A 21,736-nucleotide genomic window follows, 5' to 3' on the forward strand; every position below is an offset into this window, starting at 1 on the left:
AATGAGCCGAGATCAGAGATCGCGTCACTGAACTCCAGCCTGGGTGATACAGGGTGAGGCTGTGTCTCAAAAAAAAAAAAAAAAAAAAAAAAAGAATTAGAGGTCTATATTCTCTATTCAGCAAAATCTACAACACAAAATTTATTTGCATTGCCTTGTATAGGGATCATTTGCATAGTTATCAGTTTTTTTTACAACTTAACTCTGAAAAGAATCAAACAATTCCTGTAAAGGTTCACTAAATAATACCCAGCATGCCACTGAAACGACACCTGATAATCTCTTTCTCCTGAATAATTTTTCTTAATAAAATGTAAAGTGATTGACTGAAATAAAGAAAAAAATGTTAAGTGAAAAAACAAGATAGAGAAAAGTATGTATATTAGTGTTCACTTAAGAGGGAGGAGTACTGAAATAAAAAGATGGAGGATTATTAATATATAGGCATATTTGCATATTTTTAAATGGGTAATAAATCATAAATTGTTTAAATGATTACCAACCAAGGGAAAAAGGAAATCGTGTAAAGCAGACAAAAAAAGAGGCTAGAATTATTTAAATATACCTCATTGTAATTATAAAACAAAATTACAAGTGTAAAAAGCAATTCCTAAAAGGAAAAAGTGAAATGAACCAAATAAACCTAATTGTATGGAAGTGGTGGCAATAACCATACATTCAGGTGACTTCAGAACACAGTAATTGACTTACATCCTTAGCGGAATATGGCTTAATATAACCTTCCCATTTAAACTTTCTAATTTGTTTTCATTAATAATCTTATTGGCCATAGGCTTGTTGTTGTTATCCTGCAAATTTACAGGATAAATTAAAGAAATACTTGAGTTGATATTTTAGAGAACTCAGATTTTTTAAGCATGTTTGAAAAGAAGTTGAAGATTGATGGGGTTGTGTAAACCCTATAATCTTGAATTTGAAGTTGAAGTATCAGTGTGAGTTTGTGATCTATTTAATTTTTTTTAAAAAAAGATATTTCCTAGCTCTATCTACTGAGACAGGGTCTCGCTATATTGCCCAGGCTGGTCTTGAACTCCTGGCCTCAAGTGATCCTCCTGCCTTGGCCTCCCAAAGTGCTGGGATTACAGGCATGAGCCACTGGTCCTAGCCAAAGGCTTTCCCCCTCCGCCCCCCGAGACAGAGTCTCGCACTGTTGCCCGGGCTGGAGTGCAGTGGCGCCATCTCAGCTACTGTAAACTCTGCCTCCTGGGTTCAAGCAAGTCTCCTGTCTCAGCCTCCCAAGTAGCTGGGATTACAGGTGCCTGCCAGCACGACCGGCTAATTTTTTTGTATTTTTAGTAGAGATGGGATTTCACTATGTTGGCCAGGCTGGTCTCGAACGCCTGACCTCAGGTGATCCACCCGCCTTGGCCTCCCAAAGTGCTGGGATTACAGGTGTGAGACACTGTGCCCTGCCAAGGGCTCTTTTTGATGGCTTACATTATCCCCTTTGTCCCCAAGACCATAGGGAGAGGACTAGAGGTGACTGAGCTAGCTAGATTTTAAATGAAACTGAAAGTTCACTTCCTCATTGTGGGTACCTCATGTGACAAGTTCCAATTTCTTTTTAAAGTCAATTGAACTGAAATCTCCTTGCCTTTGAAATCTTAGAAGAGAGCCCACCAAGTTAAGGACCCTTACCATGGGAGCACCTGCTGGTTCTATCACGTATGTACTGTTCTTTTTCTCTCATTTGGTCTTCAAACACTTTGTGTTCGTAGCTTGTTCTGCCCACTAGGTTTTAAATCTTGCTTTCAGGAAGTAAACTAAAAAATCGTTTCACTCAATTTGTCTCTTCTCTATTTTTAAAAAGTTAATGTCTGCTTGAGCATCTATGCATCTAAATTGAGGCTGAAACGTGGCTTTCTTTGGAATATAATTAGAAAGTTTACATGTTTAAAATTCCAGATGTTTTCAATGAAAAAGAAAGTAGAATCCAGTTCGAGGGAGCTAGTTACCGAATTTCTGTTGAAGTCTCTTGGAATTAAATATAGAAGTGCCATTTTAAAGAGTAGTTAAGGAAGGAGCAAGGAGAAAACATAAAAAATAAAGGGTAGTTAATTGTTTCATTTGAAACAGATGTCTGACATTGAAAAAAAAAAAAAAGGAAAATTATCTACCTAAAGATGTGAAAGCAATAGATGAGAGTTGTCTTTTAACTATCTGTAAAGATTGTGGATATTTAAACAGGTCAGTTAAGAAAAGCTCCTGTATTCAAAAATTCAGACGATAAACTGATTTTTCAGAGGTTTGTCCTCTTCTTAAGGATTTTTTTTTTTTTTCCCAAAAGCGAGAGAGAGAGATTTCCTTTTATTAGATTTGCCAGCAAATCCTGGGAAGCCCCTGTTTTCTAACCCCCTAGATGTGTTTGGTTTACCAGATATTGGGAAACTCCTGGAAATCTCTTTTTTTCTTTTTGAGTCTGAGTCTCGCTCTGTCACCAGCTGGAGTGCAATGGCGCGATCTCAGCTCATTGCAACCTCCGCCTCCCAGGTTCAAGCAATTCTCCTGCCTCAGCCTCCCGAGTAGCTGGGACTACAGGCTCATGCCACCACGCCCAGCTAATTTTTTGTATTTTTAGGAGAGACAGGGTTTCGCTATGTTGGCCAGGATGGTCTTGATCTTTTGACCTTGTGATCCACCCGCCTCGGCCTCCCAAAGTGCTGGGATTACAGACGTGAGCCACCGCGCCCGGCCAGAAATCACTTTTTTAAGTGCTATTAAGTATTGGAAGTAGTATTTCAGACATAAATTTGCAGTTATTCCCTGTGACTCTATACCAGGAATTTTCCTGTACCATTTTGATGTATAATAGTCTGTCCCTTTGACAGACGTCACGTTGTTATTTTCTGTTATGAAAAATACGGTGACAACATATGCAGTTAATAGCTACACGTCCTATGTTACCTTTCTTTGCACAGAATGAAGCAGCTGGTTTGTGTGCTGTTTGTGTGCTCCTCTGCGGTGACACAGTTGCATAAAGATCCCACCCTGGATCACCACTGGAATCTCTGGAAGAAAACCTACGGCAAACAATATAAAGAAAAGGTAGATTGGATCCAATCGCCACTCGAGTGATATGTTTTTACAGGAGTACTATTTTCTACCCCTCAAAATTGCGTTCTTACAGGCAGTGTTTTCAGTAAATATTTAGTCTGGGCACGGTGGCTCACGCCTGTAATCCCAGCACTTTGGGAGGCCCAGATGGGTGAATCACCTGAGGTCAGGAGTTCGAGACCAGCCTGGCCAACATACTAAAAATACAAAAATTAGCCAGGCGTGGTGTCAGGTGCCTGTAATCCCAGCTATTCGGGAGGCCGAGGCAGAATTGCTTGAACCTGGGAGGCGGAGGTTGCAGTGAGCCGAGATCGCACCACTGCACTCCAGTCTGGGTGACAGAGTGAGACTCTTTCAAAAATAAATAAATAAATATTATGTACTTGTTTCTTGCCAGATACTGTTCTTGGTACCATACAGCAGGAATCAAAACAAAATTCCTTTTTTAGAGCTTATATTATAGTGAGAGAGACAGGAAATAAGAAAATAAATAACCAGATACATAGTTTGTTAGATGGTGATAAGTGTTGTAGATAAAAATAAAGGAAGGCATAGAGAGTAGAAAGGGTCCTGGGTGGTGGTGGCGGCAAGAATTCTATCTATAAGATACGAGGGTAAGGGAAAGGCTCACGGATAAGCGTTCCATTTGAGCAGAGAATTGATGGAAACCAGGGAGCAAGCAAAATGTGTAATGAAGGTCTCAGGCCAAGGGCAAATGAGCACAAGCCCCTGAGGAAGGGCCATATTTGAGACGGGTGAGGATTAAAAAGACCTTATTACCCACATAGTGCGACCACATGTTGCTTGGCTGTCACTTCCCATTTTGTAGTTTTATTTTTATTTCAAAGCATTCTCACTGATGTTAAGATCTTAACCCTATTGCTTTAAGTAACTTAGTCCTGTAACTATATAATATTTCTGTTTGTAAGTTAGCATCATATATTTATGACATATTATTTTGTATAAAAATGACACAGTAGATTATTTACTGTTTCATTTTTATTTATTTCTAATTAAATAATAATTGTGTATATTTATGGAGTACAATGTGATGTTATGATACACATATACATTGCAGAATGATTAAATTAGGCTAGTTAACATATTCAGCACCTCACATACTTATCCTTTCTTTGTGATGAGACATTTAAAATCTATCCTTTCAGGCCAGGTGCGGTGGCTCACGCCTGCAATCCCAGCACTTTGGGAGGCCGAGGCGGGTGGATCACGAGGTCAAGAGATCGAGACCATCCTGGTCAACATGGTGAAACCCCGTCTCTACTAAAAATACAAAACATTAGCTGGGCATGGTGGCACGTGCCTGTAATCCCAGCCACTCAGGAGGCTGAGGCAGGAGAATTGCCTGAACCCAGGAGGCGGAGGTTGCGGTGAGCCGAGATCACGCCATTGCACTCCAGCCTGGGTGACAAGAGCGAAACTCCGTCTCAAAAAAAAATAAATAAACATAAAATCTATCCTTTCCGTAATTTTAAAATATAAAATACATTATTATCTGTAGTCGCCATGCTGTGGTAGATTGCTGGAGCTTATTCTCCTGTCTAAATGAAAACGCTATACTCGGTGACTAACATCTCCCCTTTCCCTGTCTACCCTTCTCCCAGCCTCTGCTAACTACCATTCTACTCCTACTTCTATGAGTTCAACTTTTTGAGATTCCACATGTAAGTGGGATTATGCAGTATTTGTCTTTCTGTGCCTGGCTTATTTCACTTAGCATAATGTTCTGTGGACCCATTCATGTTGTTGGAAATGACAGAATTTTCTTCTTTTTTAAGGCTAAATAATATTGCATTGTGGATGGAATACAGTATGTACCACACTGTTTTATTGATTCATCTTTTGATGGATACTTTATAAGGTTAGTTCCATGTCTTGGGTATTGTGAATAATGCTACAATGAACATGGAAGTGCAGCTATCTCGCTGACACACTGATTGCACTTCCTTGGGACATGTACCCAGAAGTGAGATTGCTGGATCATGTGGTAATTATATTTTTAGTTTTCTGAGGAACCTCCACACTGTTTTCCAAAATGGCTATACTAATTTACATTCCCACTGACAGTGTATAAGGGTTCCCTTTTCTCCACACCTTATCTTTCATCCTTTTGATAATAGCCATTCTAACAGATATGAGATGATATCTCCTTGTGGTTTTAATTTCCATTTCCCTGATGATTGGTGATATTGAGCATTTATTCATGTATCTATTCGCCATTTGTATGTGTCTACTTTTGAGAAATGTCTATTCAGGTCTTTTGCCCATTTTTAAACAGCATTGTTTTCTTGTTATTGGTTACTTTGAGCTCCTTCTATATTTGGGATATTAGTACCTTATCAAATGTATAATTTGCAAATATTTTCTCCCAATCTATGAGTTATCCTTTCACTCTGTTGTTTCCTTTATTGTACAAAAGCTTTTTAGTTTGATGGAGTCACATTTGTCTATTTTTGCTCTTGTTGCCTATGCTTTAGGGGTCATATTCAAAAAACCATCACCCGAACCAATGTTGCGAAGTTATCCCCTGTATCTTCTTAGAGTAGTTGTATAGTTTCAGGCCTTATATTTATGCTTTAATTCATTTTGAGTTGATTATTGTATATGGAATGACATAAGGGTTCAGTTTCATTTTACTGCATGTGGATAGCCAGTTTTCCCAATACTATTTATTAAAGAGATTATCCTTTCCCCATTGCGTGTTCTTGGCATCTTTGCTGAAAATCGACTGACCATAAAATTGCAGGTTATTTCCGGGCTCTATATCCTATTCCCTTGGTAAATGCATCTGTTTCTATGCAAGTATTATGATGTTTAAATTACTATAGTTTTGTAATATATTTTGAAATTAGGTACTGTAATGCCTCCAGCCTTATTCCTCTTGCTAAAGATTGCTTCGACTATTTGAGGACTTTTGTAGTTACATATGAATTTGAGGATTGCTTTTTTCTATTTCTGTGAAGAATAACATTGGAATTTTGATAGGGATTGCACTGAATTTCTAGTTTGCTTTGGGTAGTATGAACATTTTAGCAATATTAATTCTTCCAATCCATGAGCGTGGACTACCTTTCTATTTATGTATTTTGTCTTCAATTTCTTTCATCAATGTTCTATAGTTTTCAGCATACAACCTTTCAACTCCTTGGTTAAATTTACTCCTAAGTATGTTTTCAGTGCTATTGTAAATAGAATTGTTTTCCTAATTTCTTTTGCAAATAGTTATTAGTGTATAAAAACACTACTGACTTTTGTACGTTTACTTTGTGTCCTACTTCTGCATTCATATATCAGTTCTAATAGTTTTTTGATTGAGTCTTTAAGATTTTCTCTTTCTTTTCTTTTCTCTCTTTTTTTTTTTTTTTTTTTTTTTTGGCCTTTTTGAGATGAAGTCTTGCTCTGTCACCCAGGCTGGAGTACAGTGGCGCGATCTCTGCTCACTGTAATCTCTGCCTCCTGGGTTCAAGCAGTTCTCCTGCCTCAGCCTCCTGAGTAGCTGGGATTACAGGTGCGTGCCACCATGCCCAGCTAGTTTTTGTATTTTTAGTAGAGACGGGATTTCACCATGTTGGTCAGGCTGGTCTGAAACTGCCAACCTCATGATTCACCTACCTTGGCCTCCCAAAATGGGTTACAGATGTGAGCCACTGCACCTGGCCTTTTTTTTTTTTTTTTTTTTTTTTGAGATGAGATCTTGCTTTGCTTTGTCACTCAGGTTGGAGTGAAGTGGTGTGATCATAGCTCACTGCAGCCTCAAACTCCCGGCTCAAGTGATTCTCTTGCCTCAGCCTTCCAAGTAGCTGGGACTGCAGGCACATGCCACCACACGTGCTAATTTCTGTGTTTGTTTTTTGTAGAGACGGTGTCTTGCCATGTTGTCCAGGCTGGTATTGAACTTCTTGATTCATACAGTCCTCCCACCTCAACCTCCCAAAGTACTGCAATTACAGGCATGAGTCACCACACCTGACCAAGATTTTCTATATAATCATGTCATCAACAAACAAAGGCAATTTCACTTCTTCCCTTTCTTTTTTTATCTTTGTTTTTATTTTTATTATTTTCTTCTTTTCACTTCTTTCCTTTCTTATTTGGAGGCCTTGTATTTTTTTTCTTGCCTAATTGCCCTGGCTAGGATTTTCAGTACTATATTGACTAGAAATGGTGAGAGAGTGTGTACCTTGGTTTTTTTCTGATCTTAGCAAAACGGCCTTTAAATTTTCACCCAGTTGAGCATGGTGTTAGCTGTAGTCTTGTCATATATGGCCTATTTGTGTTGAGGGACATTCCTTCTATACGTAATTTCTTGAGAATGTTTGTCATGAAAAGATGTTGAATTCTGTCAAATGCTTTTTCTGCATCTATTGAAATGATCATATGGTTTCCTTTGTGGTGATGAATTTCACCCTCACCCACACCCTTTATGACCAGGTTCCTCATTTCAAGGTTGACTGGAGTTAAATGTGCAATTAGCACCACTATCTGGTTAAATGAATGCTATTCCTTTTTTTTTTTTTTTTTTTTAAATAATTCCAATCCCTCAGGAGGAATGAACATGACTTTTGATTAGCATCCTACTTTAATATTGACTGCAAAGTGCACTTCTTTTTTTTCTTTTCCTTTCTTGTACTTAGATTTGTTTGTCTTTATGCCATTGCTTCTCATCGTGTGGTCTGAAAGTATGCCCATCATGCATGCCCATTGTGTCCATTACCAGGGTAATAGTAAAACCTTGCTCCAAGGGAGAGAAACCTGCATCCAGACTCGCAACCCAGTGCCTCAAACTAGGGTCTGGGCCTGGCCTCACCCGCTCAATGAAATGAGGCAGAACAGAGTTGTGCTAACTGCTCCCTGGGGTTCTCGCTTATGGGAAACTCTGGCTGCAGCTATTCTAGGAGGCACCATCCACCTTGCCCTTCCACCTCATTGTTTTCTATGTAAATGAATCTCCTAGAGGAAAAGAAAATTGACAGGCAGTGTGTAAAAATTCACTCTGAATAAAATTAAAATAATAGAACCAAAAATGACTTTTCAAAAGACTATATATAAAGGAATAATATGCACACTAATGAAAAAGAAATTGTAAAATAAATTAGAAACTTTGGAAATAAAAAAACATTGTCATTACAATAAAAATGAAAATGATCCCCAGACTGGAAAGAGTTGAATAGAATCAGTAATCTAAAATATAGTGCTGAGGCATTCACCCAGAATGCAGCACCTAGAAATAAAAAGAAGAATCTATGAAATCACAAGTCAGAGAGGTGAGAGAGAGTCTGAGGCTCCAAAATAATTCAGACAGGAGTTTCTGAACAAGAGAATTAGATGGAATGGTGGAGAAGAAATATATGCGGAGACACTGGTTGAGAATTTTCCAGATACGAGAAAAGGTCCTGAGTCAGCCAATCAAAAGTACACAGCTGAAGGTAAATAAAGAAACCTACACCTAGATACACGTAATGAAGTTATAAAACATCAAAAAGAAAGAAAATCATGACTGGATGCATGGTTCACGCCCATAATCCCAGCACTTTGGGAGGCCAACGGGGAAGGATTCTTTTTTTTTTTTTTTTTTGAGACGGAGTGTCGCTCTCGTTACCCAGGCTGGAGTGCAATGGCGCGATCTCGGCTCACCGCAACCTCCGCCTCCTGGGTTCAGGCAATTCTCCTGCCTCAGCCTCCTGAGTAACTGGAATTACAGGCACACACCACCACGCCCAGCTAATTTTTCGTATTTTTAGTAGAGACGGGGTTTCACCATGTTGACCAGGATGGTCTCGATCTCTTGACCTCGTGATCCACCCGCCTCGGCCTCCTAAAGTGCTGGGATTACAGGCTTGAGCCACCATGCCCGGCCCGGGGAAGGATTCTTTAAGGTCGGGAGTTTGAGACCACCCTGGGCAACATAGGGAGACCCTGTCTCTCCAATAATAATAATAATAATAATAATAATAATAATAATAAGCTGGTTGTGGTGGTGTATGCTTGTAGTCCTAGCTACCTGGGCAGCTGAGATGGGAGGATAGTTTGAGCCCAAGAGCTTGAGGCTGCAGTGAGCTGTGATCACACCACTGTACTCCAGCCTGGGTAACAGAACAAGACTCTTGTCAAAAAAAAAAAAAAAATGCTGAACACCGTGGCTCACACCTATAATCCCAGCGCTTTGAGAGGCTGATGGAGGATTGCTTGAGCCCGGGAATTCAAGATGAGCCTGGGCAACATAGGGAGACCCAGTCTCTACCAAAACAAAACAAAAAACAAAAAAAAATTGGCTGCAGTGACATACATTAGTGATCCCAGCTATACAGGAGGCTGAGGTATGAAGATTGCTGGGTCTCAAGAGGTCAAGGCTGCAGTGAGCAGTAATCACAATACTTCACTGCACTCCATTCAGTCTGAGTGACAGAGTGAGACTCTCTCTCTAAAAAAAAAAAATGAAAACCAATAATAATAAATTTTTAAAAGAAGAAAATTCATTGTTTATCAAAATAATATTAATCACCATCAAAGCAATTAAGAGCAAGAATTAAGATTAATATGTGAAGTTAGCAGTTATATTGGATATATTCATTTATTTTCATGCTCTCAGGCAGATCCATATTTGGTAGAATGCTTCAAAAATGCCATTTTCAGCTGGGTGCAGTGGCTCACACCTGTAATCCCAGCACTTTGGGAGGCTGAGGTGGGCAGATCACGAGGTCAAGAGACTGAGACTATTCTGGACAACATGGTAAAACCCCATCTCTACTAAAAATACAAAAATTAGCTGGGCGTGGTGGCGCATGCCTGTAATCCCAGATACTTGGGGGGCTGAGGCAGGAGAATCACTTGAACCCGGGAGGCAGAGGTTGCAGTGAGCTGAGATTTTGCCACGGGACACCAGCTTCGGCGACAGACTGAGACTCCATCTCAAAAAAAAAAAAAGCCATTTTCATCATCGAACACTTACTTGTCAGGGATGCAGTATGACTATATTCTTCTTCACTGTGTTTTAGAATGAAGAAGCAGTACGACGTCTCATCTGGGAGAAGAATCTAAAGTTTGTGATGCTTCACAACCTGGAGCATTCAATGGGAATGCACTCCTATGATCTGGGCATGAACCACCTGGGAGACATGGTAGGTACATTACAAGGAATCCCACTTTTGTGTCTGGGTAAGCATCATTTCCTTTCTATCTCCTCAAAAGCAATTTGAAGGTAAACAGCAACAACAACAAAGGAATGTGTAGTACCAAGTTGGAAGGCAGAAGAATTTAAGAACGTAAGAACGTGTACAGAAATTCTTACTTAGTTCTACTTTGACTGCTTTCTTTAACAAATCTCTTCTGTAGAGGAAATTTTAAACTCACAGACTACCACTGTTTTGTTTTTTTATAAATTCTAGGAAGTACTGCCTAAAGACTATCAACAGGCTTTTAGCTTGTATAGTAAGTTGCCATACTTATTTAAGTCTAGGCTGACAATTTAAAATGGTCCATATGCTTTCTGCTTTCTTCTTTTCTTTTTTTGAGACACAATGTTGCTCTTTCACCAGGCTGGAGTAGAGTGGGACGATCCGGGCTCACTGAAACTTCTGTTTCCTGGGTTTAGGCAATTCTCCTGCCTCAGCCTCCCGAGTAGCTGGGACTACAGGCACGCACCACCATGCCCGGCTAATTTTTTGTATTTTTAGTAGAGATGGGGTTTCACCATGTTGGCCAGGATGGTCTCCATCTCTTGACCTTTTGATCCGCCTGCTTCAGCCTCCTAAAATGCTGGGATTACTGGTGTGAGTCACCGTGCCCAGCCCTATCTGCTTTCTTAATGGGAGCATGTGGATATTTAAAATCACAGATAATCTCCTATTGGTTTTCAGATTCTGTTCTGCGCTATAAAACTTTACCACTGTGGCCAAAGTGAACAAGAGAACACCCTAGGTAGACTAAATTCCTTCTTAAATGCAGGAATCTCTTTTGTAATTCCTTGTCACATGGGAAACCAGTTTAGTCCACTTTTTAGATAGCCCTTTTATGAAATTCTGCCTTGCTTTGAAACAAAAATCTGGCTCCCTGTGACTTCTGGTTTTTACCATTCTCTTTTCTCCTCTCCCATGAGGGTGCCTAATTGGGATGCTAGTGGCAAGTGTGAAACTAAACAAACACAGATAATTCACCCAATCAGCTCCTAATGGAACCTATGCTGGTCACAACTATTACTGGTTTTTCTCAGTTTTTTATTCCATGTCAGTTTTAAAATATATTCACAGTTACAGTTATTAGGATATTGGAAATAAGGATATGCTGGGTGTGGTGGCTCAGGCCTGTAATCCCAGCACTTTGGGAGGCCGAGGCGGGTTGATCACCTGAGGTCGAGTGTTTGAGACCAGCCTGTCCAACATAGAGAAACCCCATCTATCCTAAAAATACAAAATTAGCCAGCCGTAGTGGTGTGCGCCTGTAATTCCAGCTACTGGGGAGGCTGAGGCAGCAGAATTGCTTGAATCCAGAAGGTGGAGGTTGCAGTGAGCCAAGATTGCGCCATTGCAGTCCAGCCTGGGCAATAAGAGTGAAACTCTGGTGAAAGAAGGAAGGAAGGAAGGAAGGAAGGAGAAAGAGAAAGAGAGAGGGAGGGAGGGAAGGAAGGAAGAAAAGGAAGGAAGGAGAAAGAAAGAGAGAGGGAGGGAGGGAGGGAGGGAAGGAAGAAAAGGAAGGAAGGAGATATCCAGTCGTGGGCCATATACATTTTGGGCATTGATGAACCGAATATGCCATGGTGTTACTTTAAGATTATAATAGAGCTGAAAAGGACCTCTTGCCTAGCTAATGATGTTGTAGCCATCCTAACAACGTAGCACAGCACACTTGTTTCACAGCACACCAGTAATCCCAGCACCTGTTTGTAGTGATGCTGCTGTAAATAAACCCATTGCTCTGCCAGTGGTATAAAAGTATAGCACGTAAAATTATGCACAGTACAAAATGCTTCATAGTAATAAACCACTACATTACTGGTTTATGTATTTACTATACTATACTTTTAATTGTTATCTTAGAGTATAGGCATACTTTTAAAAAGTTAACTGTAAAACAGCCTCAGGCTGGTCCTTCGGGAGGTATCCAGTAGAAAACACTGTTATCAGAGGAGACAGCTCCATGTGTGTTATTGCCCCTGAAGACCTTCCAGTGGGACAAGAGGTGGAGATGGAATACAGTGATATTGATGATCCTGACCTTGTATAGGCTTAGTCTAATGTGTGTGGGTGTGTGTATTTTAGTTTTTAACAAAAAAGTTTAAAAGTTTTAAAAAATTAAAAATAGAAAAAAGCTTATAAAAGAAGGCTATAAAGACGAAAATATTTTCGTACAGCTATACAATGTGTTTGTATTTTAAGGTATTACTGTAAAAGACAAAACATTTAAAAAATTAAAAGTTTATTAAGTAAAAAAGTTGCAGTAAACTAAGGTTAATTTATTAGTGAAGAAAGAAAAAAAAAATTAACAAATTGAGTGTAGCCTAAATGTACTGTGTTTATAAAGTCTCCAGTAATGCCCTGGGCCTTCACATTCACTCACCACTCACTCACTGACTCACCCAGAGTGACTGCAGTCATTTCATGATAAATGCGCTATATAGGGGTACTATTTTTCCTTTTTTTTGAGATGGCGTTTCGCTCTGTTGCCCAGGCTGGAGTGCAGTGATGCAATCTCGGCTCACTGCAACCTCCACCTCCCAGGCTCAAGCGTTTCTCCTGCCTCAGCCTCCCGAGTAGCTGGGATTACAGGCGTACACCACCACACCCGGCTAATTTTTGTATTTTTAGTAGAGACAGGGTTTTACCATGTTGGCCAGGCTGGTCTCCAACTCCTGACCTTAGGTGATCTGCCCACTTTGGCCTCCCAAAGTGCCGGGATTACAGGGGTGAACCACTGCCCCCAGCCCCCATTTTTACTTTTTATACTGTATTTTCACTGTACCTTTTCTATGTTTAGCTATATTTAGATACACAAGTACTTCATATTCTACAAATGCCTACAACCTTCAGTACAGTACCATGCCATGCAGGTTTGTAGTCAAGGAGCAATGGGCCCTACCATACTGCCTAGGTAGGTAGGAGCTGATACTCTCTAGGTTTGTGTAAATACACACTATGGTGTTTGCACAATGACAAAATCACCTAACGATGCATTTCTCAGAATGTATTCCAGTCATTAAATGATGCCTGACTGTATATTTGCTTTGTAGACCAGTGAAGAAGTGATGTCTTTGATGAGTTCCCTGAGAGTTCCCAACCAGTGGCAGAGAAATATCACATATAAGTCAAACCCTAATCAGATGTTGCCTGATTCTGTGGACTGGAGAGAAAAGGGGTGTGTTACTGAAGTGAAATATCAAGTGAGTATTACCATCCCAAGCCTCTGAACCCTAGGTAGAGCTCTCTTTAAATGCTTAGTTTAGCTACAGAATTTGACAGGCAATCTTACAGTCCCACATGTTACATTCTAATTGTTTTTGTTATTCTTGTCTTCCCAACTAAATTTTAAGTTGCTTGTGGGCAAGGATCACATATTATACTTTGTTTATACAGTTGGCCCTCCATATCCACAGGTTCCACATCTGCAGATTCCGCCAACCATGGATCAAAAATATCCAGAAAAAAATTAAAATAAAAAATAGGCCAGGCACGGTGGCTCATACCTATAATACCAGTACTTTGGGAGGCTGAAGCAGGCGGATCACCTGCGGCCAGGAGTTCGAGACCAGGTTGGCTAACATAATGAAACACCATCTCTACTAAAAATACAAAAATTAGCTGGGCCTGGTGGCACGTGCCAGTAATCCCAGCTACTTGGGAGGATGAGGCAGGAGAATCACTTGAACCTGGGAGGCAGAGGTTGCAGCGAGCTAAGATCTCACCTCTGCACTCCAGACTGAGCAAGAGTGAGACTCCATCTTGAAAGAAAGAAAAGAAAGAAAGAAAGAAAGAAGGAAAGAAAGAAAAGAATATGGGAGGGCTGGGTATCGTGGCTCATGCCTGTAATCCCAGCACTTTTCCAGGCCAAGGGAGGCAGATCACTTGAGGTCAGGAGTTCAAGACCAGCTTGGCCAACATGGTGAAACCCTGTCTGTACTAAAAACACAAAAATTAGCCAGTGTGGTGGCAGGTACCTGTAATCCCAGCTACCTGGGAGGATGAGGCAGGAGACTCACTTGAACCTGGGGCAGAGGTTACAGTAAACTGAGATTGCGTGACTGCACTCCAGCCTGGGCAAAAGAGTGAGACCCTATCTTAAAAAAAAAAAAAAGGCATTTAGGAGGATGTGTAGGTTATATGCAATACTCAGTCATTTATATAAGGGACTTAAACGTTCTTGACTTTTGGTATACTCAGGAGTCCTGGAACCAATTCCTTGTTGATACTGAGGGACAACTGGATTCCCTACAGTGGTTTTTTGTTTTTTATTTTGAGACAGGGTCTCCCTCTGTTGCCCAGGCTGAACTGCAGTGGTGCAATCTAGCCTTACTGCAACTTCTGCCTCTTGGGCTCAAGTGATCCTCCTGCCTCAACCTACAGAGTGACTACAAGCACACACCACCACAACCTGCTTTATTTTTATTTTTATTTTTTTGTGTGTATTTTTAGAAGAGGTGGGTTTTGCTATGTTGCCCAAGCTGTCTCAAACTCCTGAACTCAAGTGATCTTTCCACCTTCGCCTCCCAAAGTGTTGGGATTAGAGGCGTGAGCCCCTGCATTCAGGTCCCACAGTGCCTTGTCTAAGTGGTCACAGAGCCACCTACTTAGACAAACACTGAACTAAGCAAATAGGTGTTTAAGACAGACGTTTACTGCTCTTGTTGCCCTTTGACTACACTGGACTCTCCAACAAGCCAATTGCTTGAGAAGCGGTGTTGTGTGAGAGAACCCCGGTGATCAGGAAGTCTCTCCCCAGTTCACTTGTGAATTTCAGAGTTGAAGGAGAAGAGACAACTAAAGCTAGAGTGGTTTATAAATTGTGCCACTCAAGTTAATTCATGGCTAGTCTTGAATTGTTAGCATATGAACTATGTGCCTTATAAAATCATTGTTCCTATGCTGTTGTATTTTCCTTAGTTTGCTTGTTTTAAAAATCTGCAAAAATCCTAAATTAGAGATAAAACACACGTGTCACCATAGAGGTCAGGGTAAGTGAGAGGAATCAGAGCATTCTGAGCAGCTACCCCAGCTTGTGATCAATGAAGAAAGTAAAAATGTGTTAGGAAGTAAATGATGGTCAGGCACAGTGGCTCATGTCTGTGATTCCAGCACTTTAGGAAGCAGAGGCAGGAAGATCACTTGAGCCCAGGAGTTAGAAACCAATCTAGGCAATATAATGAGGCCCTATCTCTACAAAAAAATAAAAATTATCCAGGCATGTGCACACCTGTAGTCCCAGCTACTTGTGGGGCTGACATGGGAGGATTGCTTGAGCCTGGGAGGTTGAGGTTATAGTGAGCCATGATCGCACCACTGCACTTCAGTCTGAGTGGAAATCCTGTCTCAAAACAAAACAAAAAGAAGGAAAGGTACTGCTAATCTCTTATTCTTTTCCACCTACATATTTTTCTTTCAACTAGTTTTGGATTTCTTACCGGATTAAACTAACAGCTTTAGAAGACCCAATAAACGACATATTTAGATGTTAACTCTGAGTAAGTTAATGAGCTCCTTTCTTTGGGTGCTTGCATTTTAATGAGCAATTTTGCTTCAACCAAAAGCAATGTCAATTTGCCTTCTTTGGGTGGAGAGCAAGGTGGGAGGAGGGGAGAAGACAGAAAGAGAACAATTATGATGGGGCTCTGGACATTTTTCCCCCTTTAAAACTAAAGCAGATTTGCCTTTTTCTGTTCGTTTATGCCTCCTTGTAAAGTATTTTTTGATCAAAAAAATTCTGAGGATAATAAGGTTTGAAAAATGCCAACCTAGGATTAAACTTCTTATGTTTCAGTCATCATTTGACAGGAGAAAGGGTATTTTAGGTCAAGGAAATCATCCTAGCTTCTCTCAAATCTCGTTACTGTAGGCAACTATCTCCCTTGCTTACGGGTGAAGATAGGTGTGATTTGGTACATGTTCAGTGAGTGTTGTTTCTTAATATATTTGAATATGACCACTATGCTCTGAGTTTGGCCAATTGCAAATCTCTTTCAAGGTTGGACCTTGCCTAGATAACAATCAAGTGTTTAGTCTTCATTCCCATGGTCAAAGGCAGAAGGAAACTGTAGCAGGGGAGCTGTTTCTGGGAACTAGGGACAGAGCTGATGTAATTGGGTGTTGTCCAGTTTGTTACAGAAGTCATTTCAAATGATTTTCTGTGATTTGCGTTTGTGACCTTGTATCTGTTTCAGGGTTCTTGTGGTGCTTGCTGGGCTTTCAGTGCTGTGGGGGCCCTGGAAGCACAGCTGAAGCTGAAAACAGGAAAGCTGGTGTCTCTCAGTGCCCAGAACCTGGTGGATTGCTCTGAAAAATATGGAAACAAAGGTTGCAATGGTGGCTTCATGACAGAGGCTTTCCAGTACATCATTGATAACAAAGGCATTGACTCAGAAGCTTCCTATCCCTACAAAGCCACGGTGCGTCACAGGCAAACTTTTTGTGTTGCTGCATGACTTTATGTTATCCATTGACTGACTGCACTGGGCTTGCCACCACATCAATTGCTTGAGAAGCAGTATTATGTGTGAGATAAAACCCTGAAGAGGAATTTTTTTTTTTTTTTTTTTTTTTTAGACAGTCTCACTCTGTCACCCACGCTGGAATGCAGTGGCACAATCTCAGCTCACTGCAACCTCCGCCTCTTGGGTTCAAGTGATTCTCCTGCCTCAGCCTCATGAGTAGCTGGGACTACAGGCCCCCGACACCACGCCCAGCTACTTTTTTGTATTTTTGGTAGAGACGAGGTTTTACTGTGTTAGCCAGGATGGTCTCCATCTTCTGACCTCGTGACTTGTCCGCCCTGGGACAGGTGAATCCCAAAGTGCTGGGATTACAGGTGTGAGCCACCTTGCCCAGCCAGAAATTCTTAAATTCTCAAAAGTTCTCTTTCTGATGAAGTACTCTTCTTAATGTATCATTAGTACAAAAAGTAGCATTCATGCTTAAAAACGGATTTTAATGGCCGGGCGCAGTGGTTCACACCTGTAATCCCAGCACTTTGGGAGGCCGAGGTGGGTGAATCACCTGAGGTCAAGAATTTGAGACCAACCTGGCCAACATGGTGAAACCCCATCTCAACCAGAAATACAAAAATTAGCCGGGCGTGTTGGTGCACATCTGTGTTCCCAGCTATTTGGGAGGCTGAGGCAGGAGAATCACTTGGACTCAGGAGGCGGAGGTGCAGTTAGCCAATATCAGTTCACTGTACTCCAGCCTCAGCAACAGAGCAAGACTCAGTCTCAAAAAAAAAAAAAAAAAAAAAAGACAGATTTTAAGCAAACTATCCTTAAAATTATTTCTATGTATTTAAGCTTTTTCTTCTGAAGCCTCCCCTGTTCAACCTTATTCTCAGATCATTAACGACTTCTTTCTTCCACCTACTGAGAAGCTAAATAATGCCTTCCTCTTCCTTGCAGATTTATTATACATTTTATCAAATGATATTATAGAGATTGTGATAACAATAACCTAAGGATTATGTCATGTTACAGAAGATTTTTTAAAGATAAAAATATTACTCAAAAACCTTCTACCTTAACCACTATTATTTTGGTTTATTTCTTTCAAGTTATTTTCCTGTGAAAGCACTTACAAAACGAAGTTGGCCAGGTGTGGTGGCTCATGCCTGTGATCTTGGCACTTTGGAAGGTTGAGCTGGGAGGCTTGCTTGAACTCAAGAGTTTGAGACCAGCCTATGCAACATCGCGAGACCTCACCTCTACTAAAAATTAAAAAAATTGGCCAAACATGGGGGTGTGCACCTTTGTAGCAGTTTCAGCTACTCAAGAAGCTGAGGCGGGAGAATCACTTGAGCCCAGGAGACGGCGGCAACAGGCTGCAGCGAGCTATGATTGTGCCACTGCACTCCAGCCTGGACAATGGAGTGAGGGCCTGTCTTAAAAAAATAAATAATATAAATAACTAAATACAAAACAGTTGTATATACAACAAACATGAATTTGTAACTTTCCTTTTCCCACTTGAAATACACTTGTGTTTCCCATATTACATGGTCTTTATAGACCATCATTTTAACGGCAAATTATCTTGCAGGCATCAAAAAATTTTAAAGCTCTCACCTAGAGTTTATTATCTCTATGTAATACTTCCCTACAGTCTACCTCAGAGTCTGAGGGGACATTGTCCTGGCAAATTTTGCATGTATGAAGATGTTCACAATTTGAAAGAATAGAATAGTTCTGTATTTCCCCCATTATTGGTGAAACCTGGGATTGTTAGTATTTGGAAGATTTGCAAAGGAAGGAGCCTTAGACACATGAAAAGATTAAGGAAAGAAGACATGTTTAAAATCCAGGCTATGGATACTGGTGATTTATAAAGGAGTTGAAGTATACTTCTTTATCTGGTTTATACTTCTTTTTGCAGGATCAGAAATGTCAGTATGACTCAAAATATCGTGCTGCCACATGTTCAAAGTACACTGAACTTCCGTATGGCAGAGAAGATGTCCTGAAAGAAGCTGTGGCCAATAAAGGCCCAGTGTGTGTTGGAGTAGATGCAAGTCATCCTTCCTTCTTCCTCTACAGAAGTGGTAAAAATAAATAAATAAATAAATAAAAAACAATAAGAATTTAAAGAAAGAAGGCCAGGTGCAGTGGCTGTAATCCCAAGACTTTGTGAGGCTGAGGCAGTGGATCACCTGAGGTCAGGAGTTCAAGACCAGACTGACCAACATAGAGAAAGCCTGTCTCTACTAAACATGCAAAATTAGCCAGGCATGGTAGTACACATGCCTGTAATCCCAGCTACTCAGGAGGCTGAGGCAGGAGAATTGCTTGAACCCGGGAAGCAGAGGTTGTGGTGAGCCAAGATCACACCATTGCACTCTAGCCTGGGCAACAAGAGTGAATCTCCATCTCAAAAAAGAATTTAAAGAAAGAAAGAATATTGGCTAAGCATGGTGGTTCATGCCTGTAATTCTGACGCTTTGGAAGGCTAAGGTGGGAGGATTGCTTGAGCAATCTGGGAGTTTGACACCAGCCTGGGCCACATTGGGAGACCCTTATCTCTACAAAAAATAAAAATTAGCTGGGTATGGTGGCACACACTTGTAGTCTCACCTACTTGGGAGGCTGAGGTGGGAGGATTGCTTGAACCCAGGAGTTTGAGGTTATAGTGAGGTATGATTATACCACTGTGCTCCAACCTGGGCAGCAGAGTGAAAACCTGTCTCTAAAAAACAAGGAAGAGAAAAAGAAAGAAAGAAGGAATGAAGAAAGAGAAGGAGGAAGGGAGGGAGGGAGGGAATTTTAAACCTCATGAACCAACATCTGCTGGCTTCAAAGTTTTCTTCTGTAGCTTCCTCACCTCTCTCAGCCTTCTAACAATAGAAGAGAGTTAGGGTCCTGTTCTGGATTAGGTTTTGGCGTAAGGGCATGCTTGGTAGGTTTACTCTTTTATCTAGACCACTCAAATGTTCTGCATATCAGCAATAAGACTGTTTCATGTTTTCTTGTCATTTTTAATTTCCTTCAAGCAGTTTTCCTTTACATTCACAGCATGGCTGACTGTTTGGTACAAGAGGCCTAGGCTAGGTTCTGGCCTGTCTTGGCTTTCAACATGCCTTTCTCAATAAGGTTAATTACTTCTAGCTTTTGATTTAAAGCGAGAGATACACAACTCTTCTTTTTACTTGAACACTGAGGAACCATCATAAGGTTATTATTTGGCATAATTTCAATATCATTGTGTCTCAGGGAATAGGGAGGCCTGAGGAGAGAGACAGGAGTGTAGCCAGTCTGTGGATCAGTCAGAACACACACAACATTTGTGGGTTAAGTCTGCTATCTTATATAGATGTGGTTTGTAGCTCACCCCCAAAATTATAATATTAACATCAAAGATCATTGATCACAGATGACTATAACAGAAATAATAATGATGAGAAAGGTTGAAATATTGTGAGAATTACCAAAATATGGTACAAGGACATAACATGAGCACATGTTTTTGGAAAAATGGTACCAATAGACTTGCTGAATGTAGAATTGCCACAAACCTTCAATTTGTAAAAAAATGCAATGTCTGGCTAGGTGCAGTGGCTCATGCCTGTAATCTCAGCGCTTTGGGTGGTCAAGGCAGAAGGATGACTGGAGCCTAGGAGGCTGAGGTTACAGTCGTCTGTGATCATACCACTGTATTATAGTCTAGACAATAGAGCGAAACTCTGGTCCTTAAAAAAAAAAAAAAGGTAATATCTATGAAGCACAATAAAGCAAAGCACAATAAAATGAGATATGCCTGTATACACACAGAATTACAATAACTGATGGTTTCAAGTTTAAAAATAGGAAGAAAACAAAAAATAAAAGAAAAAACTTAGAAAAAAGTGGTGTGCTTATCAAAGAAGGTTTCTGGGGGAACTATGATTAGAGTGATGCTCAGCTTGACATGAATACTGAAAAATATAGCATTGATGGCAAATAATTGTGAGCCCTAGTTTACACATAAGTGTGTATGTCCTTAACTTTTCAAATTAACCTTGCTGTGTATCCAAATAAGGCTAATAAAAAGTAATCCCATTGTAAAGTGTCCTTTATTATCCTGTAGCATTCACTTTTTTCCCACCCATATTTGATTCTCAGGTGTCTACTATGACCCAGCCTGTACTCAGAAGGTGAATCATGGTGTACTTGTGATTGGCTATGGTGACCTTAATGGGAAAGAATACTGGCTTGTGAAAAACAGGTAATATATTTATACTTTATATTTAATTGGAATCAGGAATTTGAGGGAGTTTCAGCAAGCGCTTTCTTATGATTTTGATGATGATGATGATCACGATGTTGACAACGATGAACTTTATAGCTTCTCGCAAAGTGAGATTCTAAATTATTCAGTGCCCCCATCTTTTCACCTACGATTCTGCCTTCATCACTTTGTTTTCATGGTTTGTTTTCTGTCGCACTTCTCTGATTATTCCTTCTCAGCCTCTCTTATGAACCTATTCCTCTGTTTAGCCCAAAAATGTTGGTATTTTCCCAGGGCTCTATCCTCTGCCCATTCCTCTTCTTATTCTACTTTTTCTAGGGTGCCACAATTCCACTCTTAGGACTCTAGCTATAACCTATATATTCCAGTGGCTTTCGAATCTCTAGCTCTAGCTCTGACATCTTCCCAGAACTTCGGACTTACGTAGACACACTCACTTACACGTATCTTAGTCTCTCTAAACTCAATACGTTCAAATAATTCAGGACTCTCTCCCCCATATTGTTCCTCCTTCGGAATTTCCTGTATCAGTAAGGGGCCACACAGCAGAGTCAGCCGGTAAGATATGATGGATTCATCTGAGATCTCCCCAAGTCCAACCAAGCAGCCAATTAGTCAAACCATTCTGCCTCATCTGTGTCCTTGATCCTGTCCCTTCTCTCTTTCTTCTCTTGCGGCTCTCCTTCAGACCTCGCTGGTGTGGACTGTTCTGGTGTGGGCTATTCTGGTGTGGACTATTG

At 40.6% G+C, this 21,736-nt stretch overlaps 1 protein-coding gene across 1 annotated transcript in view; it reads left to right on the forward strand.

The window, feature by feature from the left end:
- The first annotated feature begins 1,615 nt into the window (after positions 1-1,615).
- The window catches only part of CTSS (cathepsin S), a 29,184-nt gene continuing 9,063 nt past the window's right edge, over positions 1,616-21,736 (forward strand). Inside the window, 7 exon segments of the mRNA NM_001280006.1 lie at positions 1,616-1,686; positions 2,940-3,066; positions 10,089-10,211; positions 13,316-13,465; positions 16,457-16,681; positions 18,651-18,816; positions 20,870-20,972. Of these exon segments, the coding sequence (NP_001266935.1) occupies positions 2,941-3,066; positions 10,089-10,211; positions 13,316-13,465; positions 16,457-16,681; positions 18,651-18,816; positions 20,870-20,972 (893 nt within the window). The 5' untranslated portion in view covers positions 1,616-1,686; position 2,940.

The sequence above is a fragment of the Saimiri boliviensis genome, chromosome 19 (genome assembly GCF_048565385.1).
Source record: "Saimiri boliviensis isolate mSaiBol1 chromosome 19, mSaiBol1.pri, whole genome shotgun sequence".
Classification (NCBI taxonomy): domain Eukaryota; kingdom Metazoa; phylum Chordata; class Mammalia; order Primates; family Cebidae; genus Saimiri; species Saimiri boliviensis.